General features: G+C 33.6%; 1 protein-coding gene and 1 pseudogene across 1 annotated transcript; both read right to left on the bottom strand.

The window, feature by feature from the left end:
* Nucleotides 1-5091: 5091 nt before the first annotated feature.
* On the bottom strand, nucleotides 5092-16726 carry LOC149422855 (heat shock 70 kDa protein cognate 4-like; annotated as a pseudogene).
* LOC149422854 (heat shock 70 kDa protein cognate 4-like) lies at nucleotides 15838-23731 on the bottom strand. Its single transcript, XM_089633009.1, has 2 exons — nucleotides 23524-23731; nucleotides 15838-17496 (listed from the first exon to the last, which is right to left on the bottom strand). Exons 1-2 carry the CDS (start codon nucleotides 23729-23731, stop codon nucleotides 16922-16924), a joined length of 783 nt encoding a protein of 260 aa, XP_089489135.1. The 3' UTR covers nucleotides 15838-16921.
* Nucleotides 23732-24134: the final 403 nt, after the last annotated feature.

Here is a 24134-nt window from a genome sequence, read left to right as displayed (position 1 = left end):
TATTTGTGCAGTTTATGCACTTTGAGACTTCATTTTTGTTTTTACAGTCTCTAATGCCGTGATCTCCAGCGCAATGAGGGCAAATAGGTTTTTCATTTATTCTTAGACAGCGCGTGGCTGTGTGGCCGTATTTTTGGCAGTGGAAACACTGCATTAGTGGGTTGCAGTCTTCCACCTTTATTTGGGAGAAACCCAGGTTTACTTTTTGTTTTTTTATTAGTAAATTTCTAATGTCTCCAGTGCATTCGATAATAATGTTTTTTTGTTTATATTTTTTTATGTTGATTGTTCCTTTTATTTTAATTTTTTCTTCCATATATATTGTTTTTATGTCTTCGTTTTGTAGGATTAAGTCATTCATAAATTCTCCATTATTATAATTCTCGTCGATTCCTTTGAAAATCATACAAGGACTTTTCTTTTTTAAATCGCCCACGTTTATTCCTTCTAGGTTCATTTTTTCTATTTCGTTTTTTGTCTTGATCCTATCTTCTTCTTTATTAAGGTTAATTATAAGTTGGTTTTTCGATGTTTTTCTGATGCTAGCAATACCAACGCCAGTGTTTGATATCTTTACGTTCTTAGTTATTATTTCCTTGATGTCTTCTTTTTCGTTTATTGAGTTTATAATAATGGGATATAAAACCGGAGATTTGTGTTGCGCGCTAACTTCAGCGTATGTTTTTACATTTTGATTTGTTGTGATTATTTTTTCTAATTTTTGACTGTAATTTTCATTATTAATAATTATTTGGTCTTGCAATTGAATTATTTTATTTTGTAGTTTTAATTGTTCACACTTTATTGCTTCTTCCAGCTTTTTAATATTGTTTTCCAAACTTTGTTTTATTTTCGAGTCTTTTACAGTTGTTATTTTATTAATATCGATTCTTATGTTTTCTATTAATTCCTCCATATTTATATTTTTATTAAATTAACACTGTAGTGACATCTATTGGCTTACTTCTAGTTTTTGAAAGATATTGCTCGGTAGATGACTGATTACGCTTGGTCCATTTGTCGATAGATGGTGTAGTACGACAATATTTAAATAATTATTTAAATTTATTACGAATGATTTATGAATTTTTTAAGTTTCGCTTTTTTATATTGTTGTTGAATGTATCAGAATATAATTTAAAATCACATGAATTTGCTTTGAGAATCACTTTTTGCGTCTATTTAATATATGAAACACTATTTGACACTAGATAATGTTCTTGATCAGTTTTACGTAGTTAGATAAAGTTTTTAATTGATATTTTATTTAATTTATGTTGAATTTATCAGGGAAACACTGTTTGTGAAATGAAAAATGAAAAAACACAAATGTTTGTGAAATGCCAAATGTAATTTAATTTTTACTCTTTTTTTAAAATTAAGTATACTTATATTAAGTTTTTACTAAAAGCGACATTAATAGTTAAACATGTGTAGTTTTAAGTGACATTATATAATAGTTTTTCAGTCATATATTAAGTTTTTATTAAATATGACACAGGTAAACATGTATAGTTTTAAGTGACATTATATAATAGTTTTTCAGACTCCTTCCTACCTAAGCCAATCAACCATTTAGTATATGCGTTTAGTATATACGTTTTAGTATATGCGTTTTAAACCATTTTATTTGATATTTATTATGTAACTTAAGATCATTGAGTACTAGGCATATAGTTACAATTGCAAAGAGGAAGATTAAACAATAATAATATGGTAATTTATGTTGTTTGATGGAAGTAGATGGAGATAATGCTTGTGTTTGGTTCATATTGCCCAATGTTAATAACAAGAATAGTGCAATAATTGATTCGTGTGTTCTGTAAATGGCAATAATGTGATAAATATATTTATCTAGTTTTATTTCGGTTTGAATACAGTTAGTGTGTAATATTGAGTGTTCTAAAATCGTAACAATAACAATACTGAATTTCCTGTGGACGAATACTGAAATTCCACTATTTTTATTTATATTTATTTTTGTCGGAATGTATGTATAGTTAGGAAGCTGATAAGCTGGTGACTCATCATTTGTGAATGTCTCTGTTGATATTATGCAGTCTGGTTGAAATATTAAGTTATTGATTTTAATAATAATAATAATAAATTCATCAGAGTTCCGGAAAATACTTCGAATATTTTGGTGTAGTATGAATAAATCGTTAAATTTGTTCGATGTAGTATTTGGTAGATAAATGGTTTGAAGATTTTTTAGTTTTTTTTGGTTAGAATTCGAGTGGTTTGTACATTCAGGGGGGAACGTACAGTCCAGGGATTTACATTTCCAATATTCAATACATATTCTCAAATATCCGATGTTAATCTGTTGTTGAATTATAGTTATTACACATAGTAAAAGTATAACAATATAAATAATTATTATATAAGAAGAACCTAATAAATAAATAAATTGTTTATGAGATATTTTATCTGTTCGTATTTCGTTTAGTTGATGTTCAGGATGTGACAGCTGTTTAGTTCGGTTGAAAGTGGTAATATCGTACGAGAGAGTAATAAAAATGACAGATAGTCATATTTTTGATAGAGCCAATTCGGAATCTATTAGGAACGGTCGTGAATTGTCATCCTTAATGAATATTTAACCGGCTTTAGACCAAATGTATTTGAACTTACATTCTGCAAGTTGCAAATACCTTTAAGGTCGCACTCCCTTCCGCCTCACAACTTACCTCAAATAGGAATCATATAATCTCATAATAAACACGGTGTCGGAAAACTAGTAGTACAAGCGGGAAACTGGTAAATCTACTTCACATTTCGAGTAGATTTTATGTCATAAATTTTTCGATTTGCCATTTTGTTTTCTGTATGACCCGAAAAAACTTTTGATAAGATCAGAGCATTAAGATTTACGTAATTGAAAAAAGCATTCACTTTGTGGCTCATCATAATTTATAGTAAAAACACATGAATTTGTTTTTGACCACTATAGTTTTATTTTCACTCTACCGGTTTCGGAAGGGAGACGAGGGAGGAAGGGATCTTCCGAAACCGGTAGAGTGAAAATAAATATTATACATTAAGATTTATTTTGAATTTTCTCTTTTTTCGGCAACCAAAAGATTTTAGCTAGTTCTATGCTTAAAATCACTTAAAAAACATATCAGTATAGAAACAACGTAGCCACCGATTTTTTTCAAAATTGACCTATAAAGTTCCTAATTCGAAATTGATCAACATGAAAACGAAAGATGAAATTTAAAAAGTTATCCTACAAAACCAATTCGGAATGTGATATTGATTCACCAGTTTCCCGTAAATACTACAATTTTCCGTACACCGTATATTATATTACGTATACCTACTTTTACATTCAGAGTGTCCGAGGGTAATGTGTATAAGCTTCGGGAGGTATTTCTATAAGATATTACAAGTAAAAAGATACATTTTTTCATAGAAGACTTAAGTTTCAGCCACAATTGCATTGCAACAGCTGCGAGTATAAAAATCGGTATACAAGGGTGTATAAGGGTGAATTGTGCGTATAAACATGTGAGCCGAACTGCCATGCCGAGTTGAACCACAATTTATAGAAAAGAAAGAAGCAATCGCAAATGGCGAAACGCCACCTGCCGCTGCTTCGTTTCTTTCCCCCAATATGTGGCTTGGCTGGCGCGTTTTTATCATATATATAAACGCATCCGCCGTCAAAACCTAGACATATCTCACCCCATAAATCGAACTCTAGACGTATCTTTTTCAAATGCTATTAAAGGCGTTTTTAAGTTTTGGAAAAAAAAATGTTTTTTTTTATTATTTTTTTTTTTAAAAGAAGCAAACACATTGTGACTTGACATTTTAAATAAATGAAATGAAAATACTTGGTTTAAAGTAACTTAATAAATTTTATTGTCTACCGGTTTCGGTACGTCCGTACCATCATCAGGATTGTTATAAAAAATATTCTATTGAATACAGAAGTACACATATACATACACATATTATCAAAAAATAAATAGACAGTTGCTTTGTACATTTTTTAATCTCATTTTATTTTACATTTTTATACTGTGTAAGTAGTAGGTAGGAGAATTTATAAGAACATTACTATTTTATATGGTACGAGGGATATTTCAATATTTAATGGTTATTTGATATTTATTATGTTTATGTATTAAAATCTGTGTCTGGAATAAATTTAGGTCCCCTTTTATGTCTTAAGTTTTTAGCTACTGCTTTTTTTGCAAGAATAAAATTGTAAAGTCAATTACAAAAATAAGCACGTTTGTTTAAAAAACAACAATCAATGTATTTTAAATCAACATTTACTTTATTTCCCATAACCCTGACTTTATACTGAAGATTAAACTTTACAATTGAGTATACACCAAGTTTTTAAAGTTACCATATTTTGGCAGTTATCCCACGATAAACGTATCCTGAAATAGGATGACATATACTAGCTAATACACGGAATAAATTTAAATCCCAAGTAACCGCCCGGGTAAGTATGGTCCTGTGTATTATCTGCTTGCATAAAATATAAATGAATAATACTAAAATTATGAAAATACACTAAAATTTATCAATAAATCTGAGGACCAACAGAATTTTCAAAACTGAGCGTGGGTAATTCTATAGCCACGCTCCAGAGACGTTTACAAAATACCCAATTCGGAAAGAAAAGTAGAGGCACCGATTTTGATGCCAGGTTTATTGATAGTGCACCGTTTGTACATGGCTTCTAGATCCAGATTTTTTTCATACTCTTCCTTTTCAAACAACTGATCTGAGTCTACATTTTACTCATCACGTTTTACTTCTCTAAAATCTCATCACGGCCAATCTCTAATAAACCGTGCTCTTTTTCAAAAATGATGGATTTTATTTTGTAGCACTAATCCTACAGGATGTTCTTTGCAGTTATAGCCATCCTGATGGTCTCGTCATCCTTGCGATGCTTTTCTGCTTTTTAAGTCACGAGTTTGATTTCGTCATACGAAAGTCGTCCTTTCTCGTCAAACTCTCGCCAAAATTTCTGTCTTTTGCGTTTTACTAGGTTTTGTGGCATTCTGAAAAAGTTAGTTTATTATGTTTCCGATAAACTTACCTACCTTATGTTTAGTTCTATTATTTACCGTGGCCACTGACACGATTTTCAATATTCTTATATAGTATTGGAGTGTTACATTTTATGATTGTTGTATCAACTCTCTCGATTTTAATTTTCAATGAAAGCCAGGTTACATCAGAGAGTATGACGTTGGCTGAATCGTCCTCGCTGGGGATGGCTGCCTGCACTGCGGCTCCGAAGGCTGCCGCTTCGTTGGAGTTTAATGACTTGTTCAGTTCCTTGCCATTAAAAAACTCTTATAAATGCTTTTGAATCTGTGGCTTGCGGGTAGAACCCCAACGAACACAACTTCATTGACGTCAGCTTTTTTCATTTTGGCATCATCGAGACATTGAGTTATATGCTGAAGGGTGGAATGGAAGAGTTTAGTATTGAACTCCTCTAATTTGGCTCGGGTGATTGATATTTGGTAGTCAATTCCCTCATACAAGCAGTCAATCTCAATGCTCGTCTGAGTGATTGAAGAAAGAATTATTTTTGCTCGATCGCAGGCGGTTCTCTATCGTCCTAGGACTTTTTATTCAGGTATTTTTTTGTTAAATTTTTCACGCAATGATTGACAATTTGGTATAAAAATCTCCCTCTCCCAAGTGAGTATCTCCTCCAGTAGAAATGACTTTGAAAATACCGAGTATAAGAGTGTGTATGGTCACGTCCAAGGTTCTACCTCCGAGATCATAAACAAGGATATTACGCTTTCCTTATTTCTCTTTCCCCAGTCCATAACCAATAGCGGCAGCGGTCGGCTCGTTAATAATACCAGGGACATTAAGCCCAGCAATCATTCCCGCATCCTTGGTGGCCAATCTCTGTGAATCGTTGAAGAAGGCTGGCACGGTGATGACAGCATCCTTGACGGCAATCTGTCTCTTTCATCTTCGTAAGAATCATAGAGCTTAACTCTTCGGGCAGAAGAACTTATCTTTTCCTTTATGTGTAGCTTTAATTTTTGGTTTTGAGTTATCATGCATGACCTCAAAAGACTAATGTTGTATATCTGCCTGGACATTATCGTCTTCGAATTTGCGTCCAATCAGCCGTTTAACAGCTGTTAAAAATATAACTGGTATTGAATAATGTGTAAAACATGGAAAATAGCAGCAAATAAAAATGTTATGTGAGAAAATAACGATAATGTTGGTTGTTCATATTCGAAACATGATACAGTTAAATATAAACGAAGGAGATAGGGGCCATTAACTCAGTTGGTAAAGAGGCGCCCGGCAAGGCGAGGATCCTTGGTTCAAGTCCTAGATGCGACCGTATCTCCTACTGATTGTTCGGTTTGAATTTTTCGTTTAAGAATTTCTAATATTGTCTTAAATAATTAAATTTAAAACATTATTTTGGTGTGTATGTACTACACATGTACAAATGATAAAAACGTATAATTAGAACATTTCTGTATGTAAACATGTAATGATAACATAAGAAGATCATATTTATTTCCAAAATATTAGGTACCTATACCACATCATTTAAATTGAATTAGTAAATAGTGTCTCGGTGGTTCATTTAATAATTTAATTTAATGGTGTCTGGCGGCTTCTCCCGCGAGGCGCTGCTTGTTTGTTAATGCCACGCACGAAGGCGTGGTGCGACTGTCCAGGTCGTTGGCGATGATCTCCACCTTGCCCTTCCAGTAAACCGCAAGGTACGAGTTGGAGGTAAAAACATTCATCCTATTTTCAAAGCTTGACAATAATATTAATTGTTTTAAATTCGTAGAACTCCATTCTTTTTTTTTCAATTTAATGTCGATTGATTTTATTTATAACGTTATTAAACATTTTTAAAAAATTACATATATTCTTCTGCCGCAGGAGGTAGGCTATATACATCTCGATATGGTTAACTTTTCAGTCGGTGGTGTCGCAAACCTATTTAACATTTTCTCAGTAGATATTTTAGTATATTAAGCGCTGCAAGTTTTTACAAGTTTCAAGATCAAATCAATAAATGCTCTCGATGTTTATGGTTTCAAAAGTTAAACAAAATTTAGTCAAGAAAACTTTTGGTATTTTATAAAAGCGAACCTTTAAAATGCATTAATATTTAAATTTTGAAAAAATTTTAACAATTAAAATCAAACCACGGGATTCTGTCATTTTAAGAATATATAAAAAAAGCTAATTATTTTGAGCGGGTGATTCTAACTTTCAAGAGAGAGTAAAGTTGAGTAAAGAGTAAAAACCGTCGAATTTTTTTACCGAAAAGTCGGCAGTACGAAAAGGGATATTTTTGGTATCTGTTATCGTTCTATCGTGTCGTATTTTTTTAGTAAAATCACCAAACCCAATAAAATTATTAAAAATATCTCGCGAATCTTAAAATAAATATAATAAAATTAGTCCGGTAACAAAAACATATTTTTTTATCGTCTTGCATTATTCAATTATTACTTCTACATTTAAAAGGTTATGAGTCACAAATTATTACTATTTCCCCAGGCGTACCTCGAGGTTCCATACTGGGGTCTCTATTATTTTCTTTGTATATAAATTATATCAAACATGTTATCAATCATTTCAATTTCCTATTGATTGTAATAAATTACAAGAATATATAAAGAGGATTAATAAATACTGAAAACACAAACAATCATTTTATAATTTTGACAAATTTAATTTTATAACCTTCAGAGAAAAAAGACAAACACGTACAAAAAATGTATAATCGATTCATCGATTCATTCATTTCTTTGACCCAAACGCAACACCAGATCAAATGATTTATTCAGTATACCACAACATAAGTCTAATTAGGCGTAATATTCTTTAAAGGAACATATCTGTAAAACATTCAACAGCCATCAGAGATTACAAGAACCACCAATGTATGTTTAAAGATATCGTATATTTTACTAGAAAAACAATATTTTGTAAAATCGTTATTTATTTTTGGGTATTATGTCGTCTTGCGCTACCTCAGTTCTATAGCCAACGTTTCGGACAGCTTTACAGTGTCCATCATTAGGTCAGATGTGTATTACACATCTACAAAACAATAACGACAATAAAAAATCACGATAATACCTTTGATACTTTTATGAAAATCTCAAATCATTTAAAATATTTTGTAAGTTTTAAATTACTTAATACCATCGACGTTCGAACTAAATTCTTGGATGATGCTTAATAGTTTAGGACTATTAGCAAGGCTCCGTAGTAAGCATTCAAAAAGAAGAAGAAGATATTTTGAAAGGGGGATATGTAAATACGAATGTTGGAGGGAGCGCGCTAATATGAAAAAAAAAACATTATTACTAACGGGCGTAAGCTAAAATATTTAATAAAGCCTTAATTAAACTGCAAAAATGACTAAAATAGCTTTTAACGAAACACTGTGATTTTTTCCATACCTTTAACATGTGAAATAACAGAATAAAAAGTTTTTTTAATAATCTCTGAAATATACTTTGCGATTTTTTTTCTATTGAGGGGATTTAATATAATTAACAAAACAAAAAAACATTAAAGTCAATATCAAATAAATTTGTCTTTATTTGTCCTTTTGGTTAAACAAGAAGTTAAATACTAGTACTTACGTAAAGACGTGCCACATGTATTCTATAGGACTAATTTATTTACCGAGAAATGTTAATCCTTCCATTACTGATGTGGAGTGGAGGTACCGAACCAAATTACGTAAGTACTAGTATATAAAAGTCATATATATCATATAAGTCATGATTCAAAAGATATGAGATTTGTACAGATCCGCTACATCTGCGTACCTATTACTAATTTCATGTAATCTAGGTACAAGCGAGTGTTTGAAATATTCAGTCTTAGAATTGTTACAATTAAACAGGGTTTTAGAGCGAGTATCTCTTATGGGTACATGAAATTCAATGAGGATAATTAAATCAAGACTGTCTACACTACTATTTACAATTTTGAACATAAATATTAAGTCGGATATAATTCTTCGATCTGAGAGTTCTAATAAATTAAATTTTTTCACTAAGTAATTATAGTTTATACTTTCAATGGGAATACCGAGTTTAAAGTTAATGTCTCTTAGGAATTTGTGTTGATTTTTTTCTGTTGAATCTGAATGTATTTTATAATGGGGGGACCAGATCAAGGAGTTATATCTACCTGGCATTTTGACGAAAGGTCTGAATCAGACAAACTCCCAGAAGTTTGACGGTTGTTTTAGCAATTACCTCCTTGAAATAGCAATTGGTGAGTTGTCTATTAAATTTTGGCGTTTATTTGTAGCTGCCCAGAGAAACACGGTTTTTAAAAGATTAAGCTTCAGTTTATTTGAGGACATCCAGAGAGTGGTTGCTTCTATACACTTTGCGAATTGTAAGTAGTTTGCACAGTATTATCAGCAATGATAGTTTTGACTGAGTTACAGAAACGTCGTGGTTTTTTTCGCTCAGAGTCAATTTTGTTGCTCCAATATACGGATCTTTTCTCACTTATTTTGCTTCTGTATTCATTTTAAGCATTAATCCACTCATCTCGTCGAGTAACGTCGGGGTTTCTTCTGTATGACCTCACTAGTTTCCGAATTATCCTTTTCGGCTTCAACACTCTTTGTCGGACCAGCCGATTTCCGTACCTACTTTTCGCGTTTTTGAGGTGGTTGGAGCATATTTTGCTAATGTTTACAAATTTGGGAGAGTTGTGTTATTTCCCTCGATGAGAGCTACCAACCATCCCACTAGCATCATTAGTTGCTGCATTGACCCATCACCTGAGTCCAAAACTATCCAGTAGGTCAATGAATTTGACAGCATTGGGTGACGTCTCGCACTCGAGGTGAATATTTATATCACCTGTGATGATGAAAATTTCGTAAAGACTTACTGCCTATTCCAAAACACTTCATAACTCCTTGAAAATTCTACACGGTACAGTGTTAATTATTTAAATGACCATCCCGTACAAGAAACACGGCATTCAATGTACTCAAACGTGCTGAGTGTGCCATTTTCCACCCTGGAAAGTAGCAGTCGTTGTAGGGCTATTATCACGACACCCCCAAGATTCACGTGCAATATAGGTACAGTCGACTCTCGATAATTCGAAACTCGAGGGACTCTTAAAATATTACGAATTATCGAGTGTTTGAAATATCAAATGGTTCGAAATTTGTGAGAGTAAATAAATAAAACTTCGAATTCTTAAGTGTTGATCAATTATTATTTATTAACTCCTATTCTATAACAATGACAAAAGTTTATAGATACATTCGTGTACATACATGTAATCATAATGTGAATTAATTAATCTTTCGAAAGAAAGAACTCTGTTATACTGGTTTGCTTCAAAGCACATTGTTGCTGCTCAGACTTCTCAATAATTTTTTTTAAGAGAAAAAGTGCCTGAAATGCTTTTTCATCACTTTCGTTTTGTAGACAGAAGGTTTGTAAGGTATCGAATGAGAGTGTGTGTCACAAACTAATCATAACAAAAACAATACACGTTTGAACTTGTCGCAAAATTGTATTTGTACTAACGTGTGTGTAACAATCTTTCCGCCTCTTTCTCTCTGCAACTTTGAATTGTCGAATGTTGAACGCCGATGAGATCGAATTAACGCGTCGTTTTGTTATATAGCAATGATTTTTTCGTTTGAATTACCAAGTGTACAAAAATGTATGGATTTAGCTCGAAATATAAAGAGATTTCGTAGGGAACTCGTGATAACTTTGAATTATAGAGAGGTTCGAATTATCGCAGGTTAGAATTAACGAGAGTCGACTGAATATGAGATATATGAGAGTGTTCCTTAGGTCGAACCTGATCTAGCTTGAAGTCTCTTGATTGAATAAGACTCATTGTTTTCTTGCGAGCTTTCTGTGACGATGAGAATGGGGAGTTTTTGAACTATGAAAATATTATCCACGTCCTCCAAATTGTTTTTCAGAGATCATGCATTCCAAGAATCCACCGCAAGCCATCGGCTTCTAAAATTAAATTTCATTCATGTTTAAATTGTCGCATTTATCAGAATCGCGTAGGGCTTCAGAAGCTATGGTGCTCAATTCGTCAGTTGGTATGACCACTTGAATGCCCTGTTCTAATAGAGAGTTACTATTTTAACAGTTAGTTTAGTTTTAGAGTCCTGTTCCTTCCAAAAAAAATATGTTTTCTGGTTTTGTCCACCATGACAACCCCGATACCTAGCTTTCACATTTAGGTCATGCACAAGGTTACACAAGGTTACTTTTGCTGCAACCAAAGGGTCTTACAATGCACTTTTGTTTTTAAAACAGTGTTGCCCGATTACAATTGCATCATAAAATAATCATCGTAAATCACTTCACTAGAAATGAACACTTGGGACTAGCTGCTGGGTCCAGCCACGTGCAGTATGCACATGCGTTGAGTTTATTTGTCCTGCTGACCATCCGATGCAAGCGGTCAGTGTTTGACGAAACATTGCGAGCGTTTTAAAATAACATATGAGTTTTTATATTAAAAATTCAATACGCTAGAAGCTTCAACATTCAAATTATTTTGATCATGTACACTTTACCTAATAATGGTTTCTTTGAGATATTTTCGCAATTTAATAATGTTCTTCCTAATATTTTCAATATATATCTAGGAGCAATGGAAAAAGCAGCCGACATGCTTCGAGAGCGACAGAAAAATTAGTTAGTTTTTGTTATTAATAGAGTATGTACAATCTATGGGTTTTTTAAAGATGCATTACGTGGATTTGCTCTCTGGAATATGCTGCAAAAAAGTATTTAATTGAGGAGGAATGGTGCCCTTACAGTAAAAACATTTAAAATAATAAACTTTTTAAATGACAGCCTATGCCTCCTGGAATGTTATAATTAGACATCGGATTATATGCATTTGCATATTTGCATATGCAAATGCATATAACTCTCTAATTACGACGTTAATGCATATTTCAGCCTTTTTTCCCAAATCGTGCATATTTCATTTAATAGCGGGAGGTATCATCTGATGAAAAAATCTACATGTTTGTTTCTGATGCTGCGCCATACATGGTGAAAGCTGGCCAAGCCTTTTTATCCAAATTTACTACACATTACCTGCTTAGCTCACGGGTTTCATCGCCTTGCAGAAGAGATACTGCAAGTGTATGGGAATGTTAATAAATTGATTTCCTCTCCGTCGCATGTGTAGTCTTTTAAAGAGCAATTGCCAAATCTAGCATTGCCGCCAGAACCCATAATTACTCGATGGGATACTTGGCTAAAGGCAGTATTATTCTTTGCTGAAAATTTTGAGGCCGTAAAACAAGTAGTTGGGCAATTTGACAGTTCTGAGGCCATTGCAATTCATTCAAGCAAGCTAGCATTTGAAGACGCATCCATTAAACAGAATATCGCCCTCATCTCAACACATTTCCACAAGTTACCAGATACCATAAAAAAATTGGAAACAAAAAACTTTCCTCTAATTAAAGCAATAGAAATACTGGAAACAATGATCGAACTCGCCAACGCCCTTCCTAATTCAATATCAGAAAAGATTCGTAAAAAGATAGACTCTATTATGCTTAAAAACCCGAGTCTTGAAGATATGAAGAACATTAATGCCTACATCAACGGCACATACCCTGCCTAAACAGATATCTCCAGAAATGGCGCCAAATTTTAAATTTTGTCCAATGACGTCAGTTGACGTAGAGAGGTCGTTTTCGGCGTACAAATTAATACTGGGTGACAAACGTCACAAATTTGACCTCGAAAATTTGGAAAAATACTTAGTTGTATATTGTCACAAAAACTATGCATAATTTTAAGAATATTTCGCTGTTTTTGTACGGTCTTTAATTAAAATATATAAAAATATAAATGGTTTTTTGATTTTGCATTGTGCATATTTTGGGCAAATCAAGAGTTTTTAGTGCATATTTCGGCCTTTTTTAGTGCATATTTGCATGCATATTTTGGCACTTTGTTAGTGCATATAATCCGATGTCTAGTTATAATTATTCTTGCCACCATACCATACACCAGATTCTACATCACGACATGCTCTGAATTCTACATGGCAGAACGGACGATCTGGCCCAACATAGCATGGACAAGAGGTATGGTGCTGCTAATTGAATTATCTTAGGATGGGGTTAATATAATTTCAACATTCATTTGTGAGTACTGTGAATGTCCTATTCAAGTTCTATTCTTGTATCACTATAGGCCAGTTACTTGAAAAAACTAAAATAAAAACAGAACTTGAAAGAACTTTCACAGAACAAATTCTCTGAAACAACCCGTCTTTAGTCACTTAAAATTTTCAACATCGGCCTTGAAGGTTTCAAGATTCATTTTAGGCAAGGACTTCATATGTTCTCCGTATTGCGATTCCGTTAGTAAATGATTTCACATTACGAAGAAAAAATCCAAGCATTTTTTTGGCGCGAGAGAAAATGTCATATATGTAGGATTCAATTGAGAGGTTTGGGTTTCGAATCTGGATTTGGACCTCGAGTCTCATTTCTGCATTTTAATATATTTTTATTATTGTGATAAGGGAACAGAAATGTATTTTTGAATCTAGTACATGTGACGACACTGCATTTCTAAATACTGAAAGGTAATTTGTTCAGTTCCGAACATTTCTTAAGTAAATCAAGGTCATTTCAGAGAAGAATGGAATCGATGTTACTTTAAATAGCTTTAAAAAGTTTGTATCATCAGCGAAAAGGAGATATTTTGAGGGGTTAATGGACTTGCCAATGTCGTTAATCATTAGAAAAAAGAGGAGGGTTCCTAGGTTCAATCCATGGGGAATATTGAAGTTGGTTTTGTTTTCCTTAGAAATATAGTGTCTGTAACTGACATTCTGACGACGATTGTGTAAGTACTAACTAACTAACTAACTAACCATCACGCCGTTTCCCCGCAGGGGTAGGCAGAGAGGACGGACCGCCAAACAACTCGGTCTTGGCACACACTCCTTGCCTCATTCACATTCATACATCGTCTCATAAATACTCTTCTATTATTCTGACTCTTGACATGGCCCGACTCTAGTATCTGATTCACTTGATCGTGCCATGTCTTCCTCGGGCGTCCCCGACTTCTGCTACCATTCACATTTGCATCATATATCCTCCTTACACTCCTATCTTCGCTCATTCGCTCTACATGCCCAAACCATCTAAGCGTCCCTTTCTTAATCTTACTCATTACGCTTACATCAGCCTTGCACTCTTTGCGGATCTCCACATTCCTCACACGATCAAACGTGGTTTTACCACACATACGCCTCAGGGATCTCATTTCAACAGCATTCAATCTACTTTCATCCTTTCTTTGCCAGTTCCATGCCTCACTTCCATACATCAAAGTAGGTACCAGCACTCCGTTGTGGACTGCTAACTTCGCTTCTTTGGACAATTTTTTGTTAGTGCCAACGGCGTTCAGCCCTCCATTAACGGAATTACCTGCATTTACCCTTCTTTCAATATCTCTGTCAGCCTTCCCATCTCTCGTAAACATACTTCCTAAATACACAAACTCATCCACCTGCTCCAAGTATTCCTCATTCACAATTATATTGCACACTGTTTTCGTACTCTTTCTTTCAAACACCATTACTTTAGACTTACTTACATTCATCATTAACTCATTCTTCATGCATACTTCGTTCATCCTAGACACGAGAGACTGTAGATCTTCTATACTATTAGCAATCAGCACCGCATCATCAGCATACAACAGGCAACATACTTTCAAATTATTCAAATTCGCACCCAATCCCACCTCTTTCAATTCTTGCATACAATTATCCATGTATAGATTGAATAACCACGGTGACATTACGCAGCCTTGTTTAACACCTTTTGTGATATCAAACCACCCCGTAAAATCACCGTTCACCCTAACACATGCAACGCTTCCCTCATACAGAGACGCAATTGCCTGAGTCAGATTTGTATTCACTCCATACTTGGACAACACCTTCCATAGCTTTTTCCTGTCGACCCGGTCGTATGCTTTTTGTAGATCTACAAAGGCACAGAAAAGTTTCTGGTTTTTTGCCAGAAACTTTTCAGTGAGCATACGCAATGAGAAGATCTGGTCCATGCACCCCCTACCACTCATAAAAGCACCTTGCACATCCCATAATTTATCTTTTGTTTCCTTTCTTACTCTTTCAATCAAAATTCTACCATACAGCTTGCCAACTGAACTTAGCAGGCTAATAGCCCTATGATTCCCACATTCCAATTCTAATTTTTTAAAATAAAATATCATGGTCAAAATTTTGATTTACCTATTGATTCCTAGAAAAAAATATTGATCACAATGTGCACATTTTAAAACGTTTATTTCTTCAATACATGTTTATTAACAAGTAGTGTATCAGACATTAATGTATTTAAAACATTACTTTGCAAAATTTACTTGTATCTAAAGCACACCTGATTTTAAAATGTTTTATGATTCGGTGGATTAGTTTACCCAATACGGATTCTTTAATTCTTATTTTTAATTTGATTTTATTTTTATTTTAAATTGGATAATATTTTTATTTTTAATTTGATTTTATTTTTATTTATATATTTTTTTATTATTTTTTGATTAATTTTTTTCTCATTTGTTTATTGAATACGTGAAAATATGATACGTTGGAGATTTTAAAAGTTGCGCATTCGGAATTTTGTATATCATAATGTATATAATTATGCCTACGTATCACTTATCTCAAATCACTGAAAGGTCAAAAAACATTTATAGACTATGATGAGACAAATAAATCAGAGAAAGTATTTTTAGAACTACTCAAATTAACAAAAGAACTCATCAGAGATATAAAGAGTACCAAATTTGATACCAGAGTTATTTGTAATACACCGTTTGTACAGGGCTTCCAGAGTCTCGTGTGTTTTTTCGTAATCTTCCTTTGTAAACATCTGGTCTGAGTCCACCCAATCAATGGTATTGTTGTATTTATCTAAAATAATTGCGTGGTCACTCTCAAATAAACCGTGTTCTTTATCATTCAGGATTACTTTGATTTTGTAGCAGTAATCCTGCAGTTTGTTCTTTGCAATGATAGCGTTTCTTATGATCTCATCCTCCTTACGATACTTTTCTGTATGTTTAATCATGCGTCCAATAGCTTCCTTGGAAAGTCGGCCACTCTGGTATCTGAGAGTTGGACATATATTTTTATGGGTTTTTGTCATTGCAGATATAGTGAGAATTCCATTGTAATCTAATGTGAAGGTCACGCTTACTTTAACTTCACCAATGGGACAAGGGGGTATATTAATCAAAGCAAAATAAGCCAGATTGGAGTTTTTCTTTACTAGATTCCACTCACCCTCATACACTGTTAAGAAGATGGCGGTTTGGTTATCCACAGAGGTGTGAAAAATTTTCATCTCTTTAGAAGGTATTGGAGAGTTACGTTTAATGATTGTACTCATAATACCTCCGAGGGTTTCAATGCTCAGGGAATGCGGGGTTACATCATAAAGTATGACGTTTGCTGAATTGTTCCCGGTGAGGATGGCGGCCTGCACTGCGGCTCCGTAGGCTACTGCTTCGTCGGGGTTAATGGACTTGTTCAGTTCCTTGCCAATAAAAAATTCTTGTAAAAGCTTCTGAATCTTAGGAATGCGGCTAGAACCCCCAACCATCACAACTTTGTCGACTTTAGCTTTGACCATATTGGCGTCACGGAGACATCGGGCTATGTGCTCAAGGGTGGACCTAAATAGTTCAGCATTTAACTCTTCAAATTTGGCTCGGGTGATTGTTGTTCGGTAGTCAATTCCCTCATACAAGGAGTCAATCTCAATGTTCGTCTGAGTGATTGAAGAAAGAATTATTTTTGCTCGCTCACATGCGGTTCTCAATCGTCTTTAGGCTTTTTTATTAATCGTGAAGCCTTTGTTGTGTTCCTTTTTAAAATCCTCCACACAATAATTAACCAATTGACTATTGAAGTCTTCACCTCCCAAGTGAGTATCTCCACTGGTAGAAAGGACTTTGAAAATACCGGCGTCAATTGTGAGAATGGTCACGTCAAGGGATCCACCTCCGAGATCATATACAAGGATATTACGCTTTTCTTCTTTATCTTTCTCCAGTCCATAAGCAATAGCGGCAGCGGTGGGCTCGTTAATAATGCCAAGGACATTAAGACCAGCAATAATTCCCGCATCCTTGGTGGCCAATCTCTGTGAATCGTTGAAGAAGGCTGGCACTGTGATGACAGCATCCTTGACGGCCATTCCGAGGTACGCCTCTGCGGTCTCTTTCATCTTCGTTAGAATCATGGCGCTTAACTCTTCGGGGTAGAAAAACTTATCTTTTCCTTTATGTGTAGCTTTAATTTTTGGTATAGAGTTATCATGCATGACCTCAAAAGACAAATGTTGTATATCTGCCTGGACATTATCGTCTTCGAATTTGCGTCCAATCAGCCGCTTAACACCTGCAAAAAAATATCGTTTACTAAATAAAATATAATTTGTATTGAAAAATGTGACAAACATGTTAAAACCCATAAAGTACACTATAAAATTAATCTAACCTTCGACTGATATATTAAATATTAAAAAAAATATGTTTTTTTCTCCTATCCAAAAAATATAAAATAGATCTAGTTCTACCCAGGCGTCAGGAGTTCAATGTTCCTCTAATTTTTTTTAAACGCTTAAAATGCTTTAACTTACAATGCAGTGTATAATTTTTGAAAAATTACAATAAAAAATATAGGTAACATAACATAAAAGTTTTCACTCAATAAAGGTAACATAAAATATTAGGCCATGCAAACTGTAGTTGAAATGAAATGTTGAAAAATTTCATAAAATGTAAATGCTTGTGTAGGTCATTCGTATAAGTTCATGTACACGAATTAAATGCAGGTGTTCACAACAATCGAATTTAGAGTTATAGAGTTAGCGTTAGTTAGGCCATGGTTAAGGCCTTCATAATTACACAAACTATTGCTTATGTTGATGATAGTAGGAGTTTTCTTAAATTTTGTATAGCTTTTTGGTGTAGGTCTTTTTATTATGAAATTTAAAAGGTTCCATAGCAGCTCTTCATCAAATTAGCATTTATGTAAGTATAATGGATTGCAGGTGAAGTGAAATTAGAATGGAGAAAAAATAGCAAAATTTTGTCTCTAACATAACAGAAACTATGTAGGTGTCACATAATTGACGACACAATCTCCATTCATACTGAGGTTCACTCCTTCCTCTGTAAAGGCCTTCGTCACTTCCACATACCATCCGCCGGGGCGCCGAAAATAAGTTTCCGCTGGCATTCTGCGTACTTTTCTTTAAATCTTGAAGTTTTTATCTTATCAACTTCTATTATCTTATTTCAGAAGTTAATAGAAGTTGAAAAATTAATTACGAACCCTCTGGAACTCCTCCATCGCTAAATAAACATTTTCCGCTTAGTGAGATGGTGGTACGATATTTTAAAATAATTTCGGTCATTCGTAACTCGGAAATATTTTTGTATTAAAAAAAATAATTTCTTCAATAAAAAAGTACCTACTTTCTAAAAATATCATTAAAAATTTTGTTGGTATTTTAAGCAATTATGCACAGTATTTTTTTAAATACTACTCTTTTCTTGTATTGCTTGGGCATTAACTATTTAACAATTTGTAGACATTTTTGTTTTATTTTCCAATGTACATTTGTTACTTAAATTTTGTTTACTTTTCTACCGGTTTTGACACAACCGTGTCATTAACTAACCTAAAGATTATACAAGTATAGAAAGATTAGATTTTATTAGGTGAGAGGGGTGATTTGGGGGTGAAAGCGGCGAGAAAGGTGGGAGGAGTTAACAAAATGGAAACATTGCCAATAAAGGTTACTTACAGGTTGATATTATTTTGTTAACTAAATTAATTTTTGAATTATTTTTTTGTTAATTTCTAAGGTTTCTAAAGCGCACAAATCAAAATATATACTAACGTTCAAATGTTTAAATTTGGTTTTTTCTTTGTTGAAGCTATGGGCCTGTCTCTATTAAATGGTTAGTAAACTCGGAATATTATTATTTCGTAAACTGAGTTAGTGCTATCTGATTCTAGTTTTAATATTTCTAGTAGTCATAACTACATACTGTGCGTCACATTCATTACATTCTAAGGTGTATAACCCATTTTTCTTCGAATTTATTTTAAAAATCCTTGTATTTCTTTTTTTTTAAATTTTTGAATTAGTGTAGAAAGCAAGTATGATTTCGTAACATGCGAGATATTTTTAAGGATATGTCGCCTGTATAAATAGGTTTTTATATATTAGGTTGTTACTATTTTTTTTTTTTTTTATATTAACTCCACACAGGAGGCCCTGAAGAAAATGATTTCCCTCAGGGCCTATGTCATCTTTGAGGATGCTGTGTGGAGGGTCTTTTTGTGGAGACTAGATTGGATGTTATTATTTCCACTATAAATGTACTTTTTAGTAAACAATTTGGCTTAATCCTCTTTTTCGGGTTTATATCCGTTGTTTGGGGCCATTTGTTTTATTATGTTGATTTCATTATTATAATTATCAATTTTTAAAGGGACATTAATAGCCCGATGTATCATTGAGTTGTAAAATACGAGTTTATGGGACAATGGGTGAAGTGAAGTGGATGGTACAACACAGTCAGTGTATGTAGGTTTGATATGAATGTTAAAACACACTTATTATTATCTAAACTAATATTTATGTCTAAAAAGTTTAAATTGTTGTTGTCATTATGTTCTAGTGTTATGTTTATGTTTTAATGAAGGTTATTAATAAAAGTGAGAAATTCATCTAATTGTGTGTTGCTACCAAATTACAAAAATATCATCAACGTATCTATATCAAACAAAGACATTAGATAATAGAGAAATTCCACATCGAATCGAATAATTTGTTTTCAAATGAATTAATATATTTTTTCAGCAAACAGAGGAGAGAAGCGGGATTTCCCATTGCGAGTCCATTAAGTTGTTTGTATAATTTATCATTATGGTTAGTACACACGCAAAGCTCACATCAAAAGTTAATGTACAGCGCATCATCTTTTCTACCGACACACGACGCTATCAAATATTTGTACCTATGGTAGGAGAGGGGGTCAGTTGAATTCGAGAGCGGCCGAGGAACATAATTTCATCTGTCAAAGTGACAACTTTACTAAGGGAACACGGAACTTAGTTGGTAGCTCCGTAATTAAAATGACCCCCTCTCCTTTTTGCGGCGGAGAGGGGGACGCATAACTTTTCAAATATCGCGTCGGGAGCGGTTACGTAAAATAAATTCGGTTAGCGAAGTTCAGAACCACACTTATAGCGCGTTATCTTTTTACGTGTGTCGGGTCTGTATGGGATTGTATGGCGAGCGCTATTGTGCTTTATATTATCTGTTGATGTGAGCTTTGCGTGTGTACTAACCATTAAAGGTGAAGTAATTTTGATTAACAAATTTCAATTAATTACGAAAAATGTGGACATCCTTCACAATGGTTCGATCTAAATTTGAATTATTTAAAATATTCAAAATTAAATTTTTACATTCAACGGTGGGTATGCTAGGAAATACGAGTAGACTAACAACGTCAAAAGACACCAATTAACTGTTGCTAGGCACGTCTAGATGTTTTTAATTGAGTGATGTGATCTGAATAAATTATTGGATTTGAACAAGGATACAAAGTTGAACATATTTTATAGTTGGGGCTACAATATGCAGGAACAACAGGTCTAAAAGGGATATTTTGCTTGTGAATTTTCTCTAAGTTTAGGAGACTGTGGATTGGTTAATACTAGAGGATTATATTTAGGTTCAACGCATATTAAAGGGCAGCTTTTGATTGTCTTCTTGAACTTCTTTGTGAGGTCTTTGAAAGTTTTGTAAAATAATAACTTTTTAAAAAATCTTCTACTTTCTCAACAAAGTCATTTTTTAATAACTTAATGAGTAAAACCTTAAATAGTAATATCGTCTTGAATAATTAAATAATCCATTTTATTTGAAATCACTATGGTCTTTCCTTTGTCAGCTTTGGTTGTAGTGACTTTATTTTCTTTCATAGTTTTTTTTTATGTTCATGGTTTGTTTTTCAGAATTTAAATGAGTATTTTTTTGAAAATAATTATTTTTAAGGTGTTTTTTGACGATTCCAGGAGATTTGTGTTTAATGGATTCTGGGCATTTGAAAAGGGACTGATCCGTGTCAACAGCAAGTATTTCTAAATTTTGAACTTGGTCATCTGTTGAATGTTAAAATTAAGTCCTTTAGATAATAAACAAGTTTATTTCATGGTTAATTTATGATCAGACAGATTTATTATTCTTTCATTAGATTAGAGTATGATTAGAAAAGTTATTAGGCAGAGGGTTGTGACATACATCGAATGAATAACAGCGTACGATGCGATAAACATCGATTGATAGGAACGAAGAAAAAAAATATTTTTTTCGAGGCACCAGAAGGTTTGGAAAAAAACATTTTTAATCAATTTGGTCTTAGACAAAGTCAGATCTACTGGTAAAATTGTATTAGCCGTCGCATCATCCGGCATTGCAGCTGCATGTTTGGAAAAAGGTCAAACCGCACACGACATTTAAATTCCCGCTAATAATTTAATTTAATTAATTTAATCTCCCTTTACACACGAGTTTTAGACTCTTGTAAAGGTAAACATGTTATTTTTTATTGAAATATGTTCTTACTATGTAAATTTAAATAATTATACTGTATTTTATAAAATAAATAAAAAAATATTAAAAAAATTGCTATTGATGTTTGGAAATACTAGATACAGTGTTTGTAGTATTTTCAAATATAGCAATATTGGAAACTTGATGCGTGATGCTGATTAATAGTTTGGGACGAAGCTACCGTGCCGAACAAGAATTTCGTAGAAGCTTATAAAATTCACCTATTGTTGGATGGAAAATTTTGTTCGCAGGTGACTTTCGTCAAATTTTACCGGTTGTGACGAGAGGTAAACATGCTGGCAAAATTAATGCTTCATTAAAAAGATCTTTACTTTGACCATACGTCGAAAAATTGGAACTTAAAACCAACATCAGAGTTTCGTTGTCTACACATAAAAGCTGAAAATTGGTAATGGACAGCTACCACAACACAATGGAAGAATAAATCTCGACAATAAAAACCTTCAAGAATTGGTCGACAATTTCATGCCAAAATTATTATTAACATAAGTTGCATGACATTCCTTAGTTCAAGGAGAGACCAGTCCTACTGACGAACAACTTGATTCTCTCGAAGATTGATACACCAATGCAAGCATACTTCTCTGTAGACACTGTGCTCGATCAAGAGGCTGTTCATTTTCCTACAGAAATTCTCATTCTGTGCAGCCCTCTGGACTCTAGACTCCCCCTATATAAAATTGTGTTGTTAGTAAGGTGTCCTATAATTCCTTTGCAGAACCTTAATCCAAAATCCAAATTGTGCAATAGTACACGTTTGCGGGTAAAACATAAAAACATTCATAATAGAGTGAACAACACTGACGGATGTAAGAACTTGGGAACTTTTAATTCCCAATTTTAAACGACTGCAATTTTAAGTAAGGCTTTATTTTTCAAATACCATCAACTAGTCACCGAGTCAAACATTCAATGTTACACGTTTGATTTATTTGAGCGTTGAGTATTTATCACATGGACAAACTTATGTATACCTTCAACGTGTAATTTCTAAGCCAAATCTGTTTGTGAGGTCTAATGAAAAAAAACAGCAGCCAACATTGTATATAAAAACATTCTGCAGTTACTGGCAATATAGTCCGATTCAAGATTTAAAAAATTGTCAATATCACGGCGTCAAAAAAAGTATCGGACAATACGTGGGTATAAATCGCTGGGACGCCACATTAGTACACTGCACCCGCGGGAAGCCGGGGCGGGTCTATAGTTCGTGTATAAACTCCCTTACACCACGCGTACACAGTTTAAGTAACCAATATGCAGAAGTACAAGAAAGAACTTACAAAAAATCATTTCATATGTGTTTTGAAAAAAGTTATTATGTGACATTTTGTTTCCTATGGCCCGATTGTAAATTTTAGTTGGTAAAATTGGTGAATGTACATATTGGTGTATTAACACTGTGTAATTGTTTTGTACCCGCTTTTTTGTAAAAAAAGTTTTATTCTGTATTTAAAGGAACTTGTAAGGAAATTCAAAAGGCTCCCGTGAATGAACAAAGTGACTTTCACTACAGATTTTACAAGATTTCATAATTAAATGAATCATGAATTCACGGCGCACTTATTATTCTCTTATATTCTAATAAAGAATAATACTGTTTCAACAAAGGTATTTCCAGAAAATTTAATTTGTGTACCTACGCTATTTTATGCTTTATCTCAGATGATACCGCAATTGACATGTGATCACATACAATTATAAAATGTATTGTATAGTATTTAGTGTACCTCGCGTATTGGATATGTATATAAATAAAATCTCACCATAAATAGTGTTTTGGTGGTTCATCACCATCTGGTGTCTGGCGGCTTCACCTACAAGGCGCTCAGTGTTCGTGAATGCAACGCACGAGGGTGTGGTGAGACTGCCCAGGTCATTGGCGATGATCTCCACCTTGCCGTTCTGGTAGACCGCCACGCACGAGTTGGTGGTTCCCAGGTCAATACCGATGGCTGGTGCCTTGGTTGCCATCTAAAAACATAATTTATCAATTTCAAAGGAGAGTTTATAAATAATAATAAAATTAATACAGGACCATCCACCAGCGATCAATTCTGGCGGGAATGTAAAATTCTTCAGGGATAAATGTTAGTGAATGGAAGAAAGGGGGAAGAGCGACGATTTTTCTCTCCCTTGTTTGCATCTCCCTCGTATGACGCGATCGGGCCGTTTGTTCTTTTTCCATGGTTCGTGGTTCGTTATACAAAATTTGTATCGGCGATTCAATCCAATATTGCTTTTCTATGCCTTTCTTTAGATCATACAAATAATTCGTCTTTATATTTTAAAGCATAACTTTCAAAGAAATATATTTTCATAAAATAAAATTAATAAAATTTACTCATCCATAAGGGTAAACGGAACAGACACCTAC

The sequence above is a fragment of the Hesperophylax consimilis genome, chromosome 6 (assembly GCF_061612785.1).
Source record: "Hesperophylax consimilis isolate HC1 chromosome 6, BYU_Hcon_1.0, whole genome shotgun sequence".
In the NCBI taxonomy this organism is placed as follows: Eukaryota; Metazoa; Arthropoda; class Insecta; order Trichoptera; family Limnephilidae; genus Hesperophylax; species Hesperophylax consimilis.
This window is presented reverse-complemented; position numbering and strand designations above follow the sequence as displayed.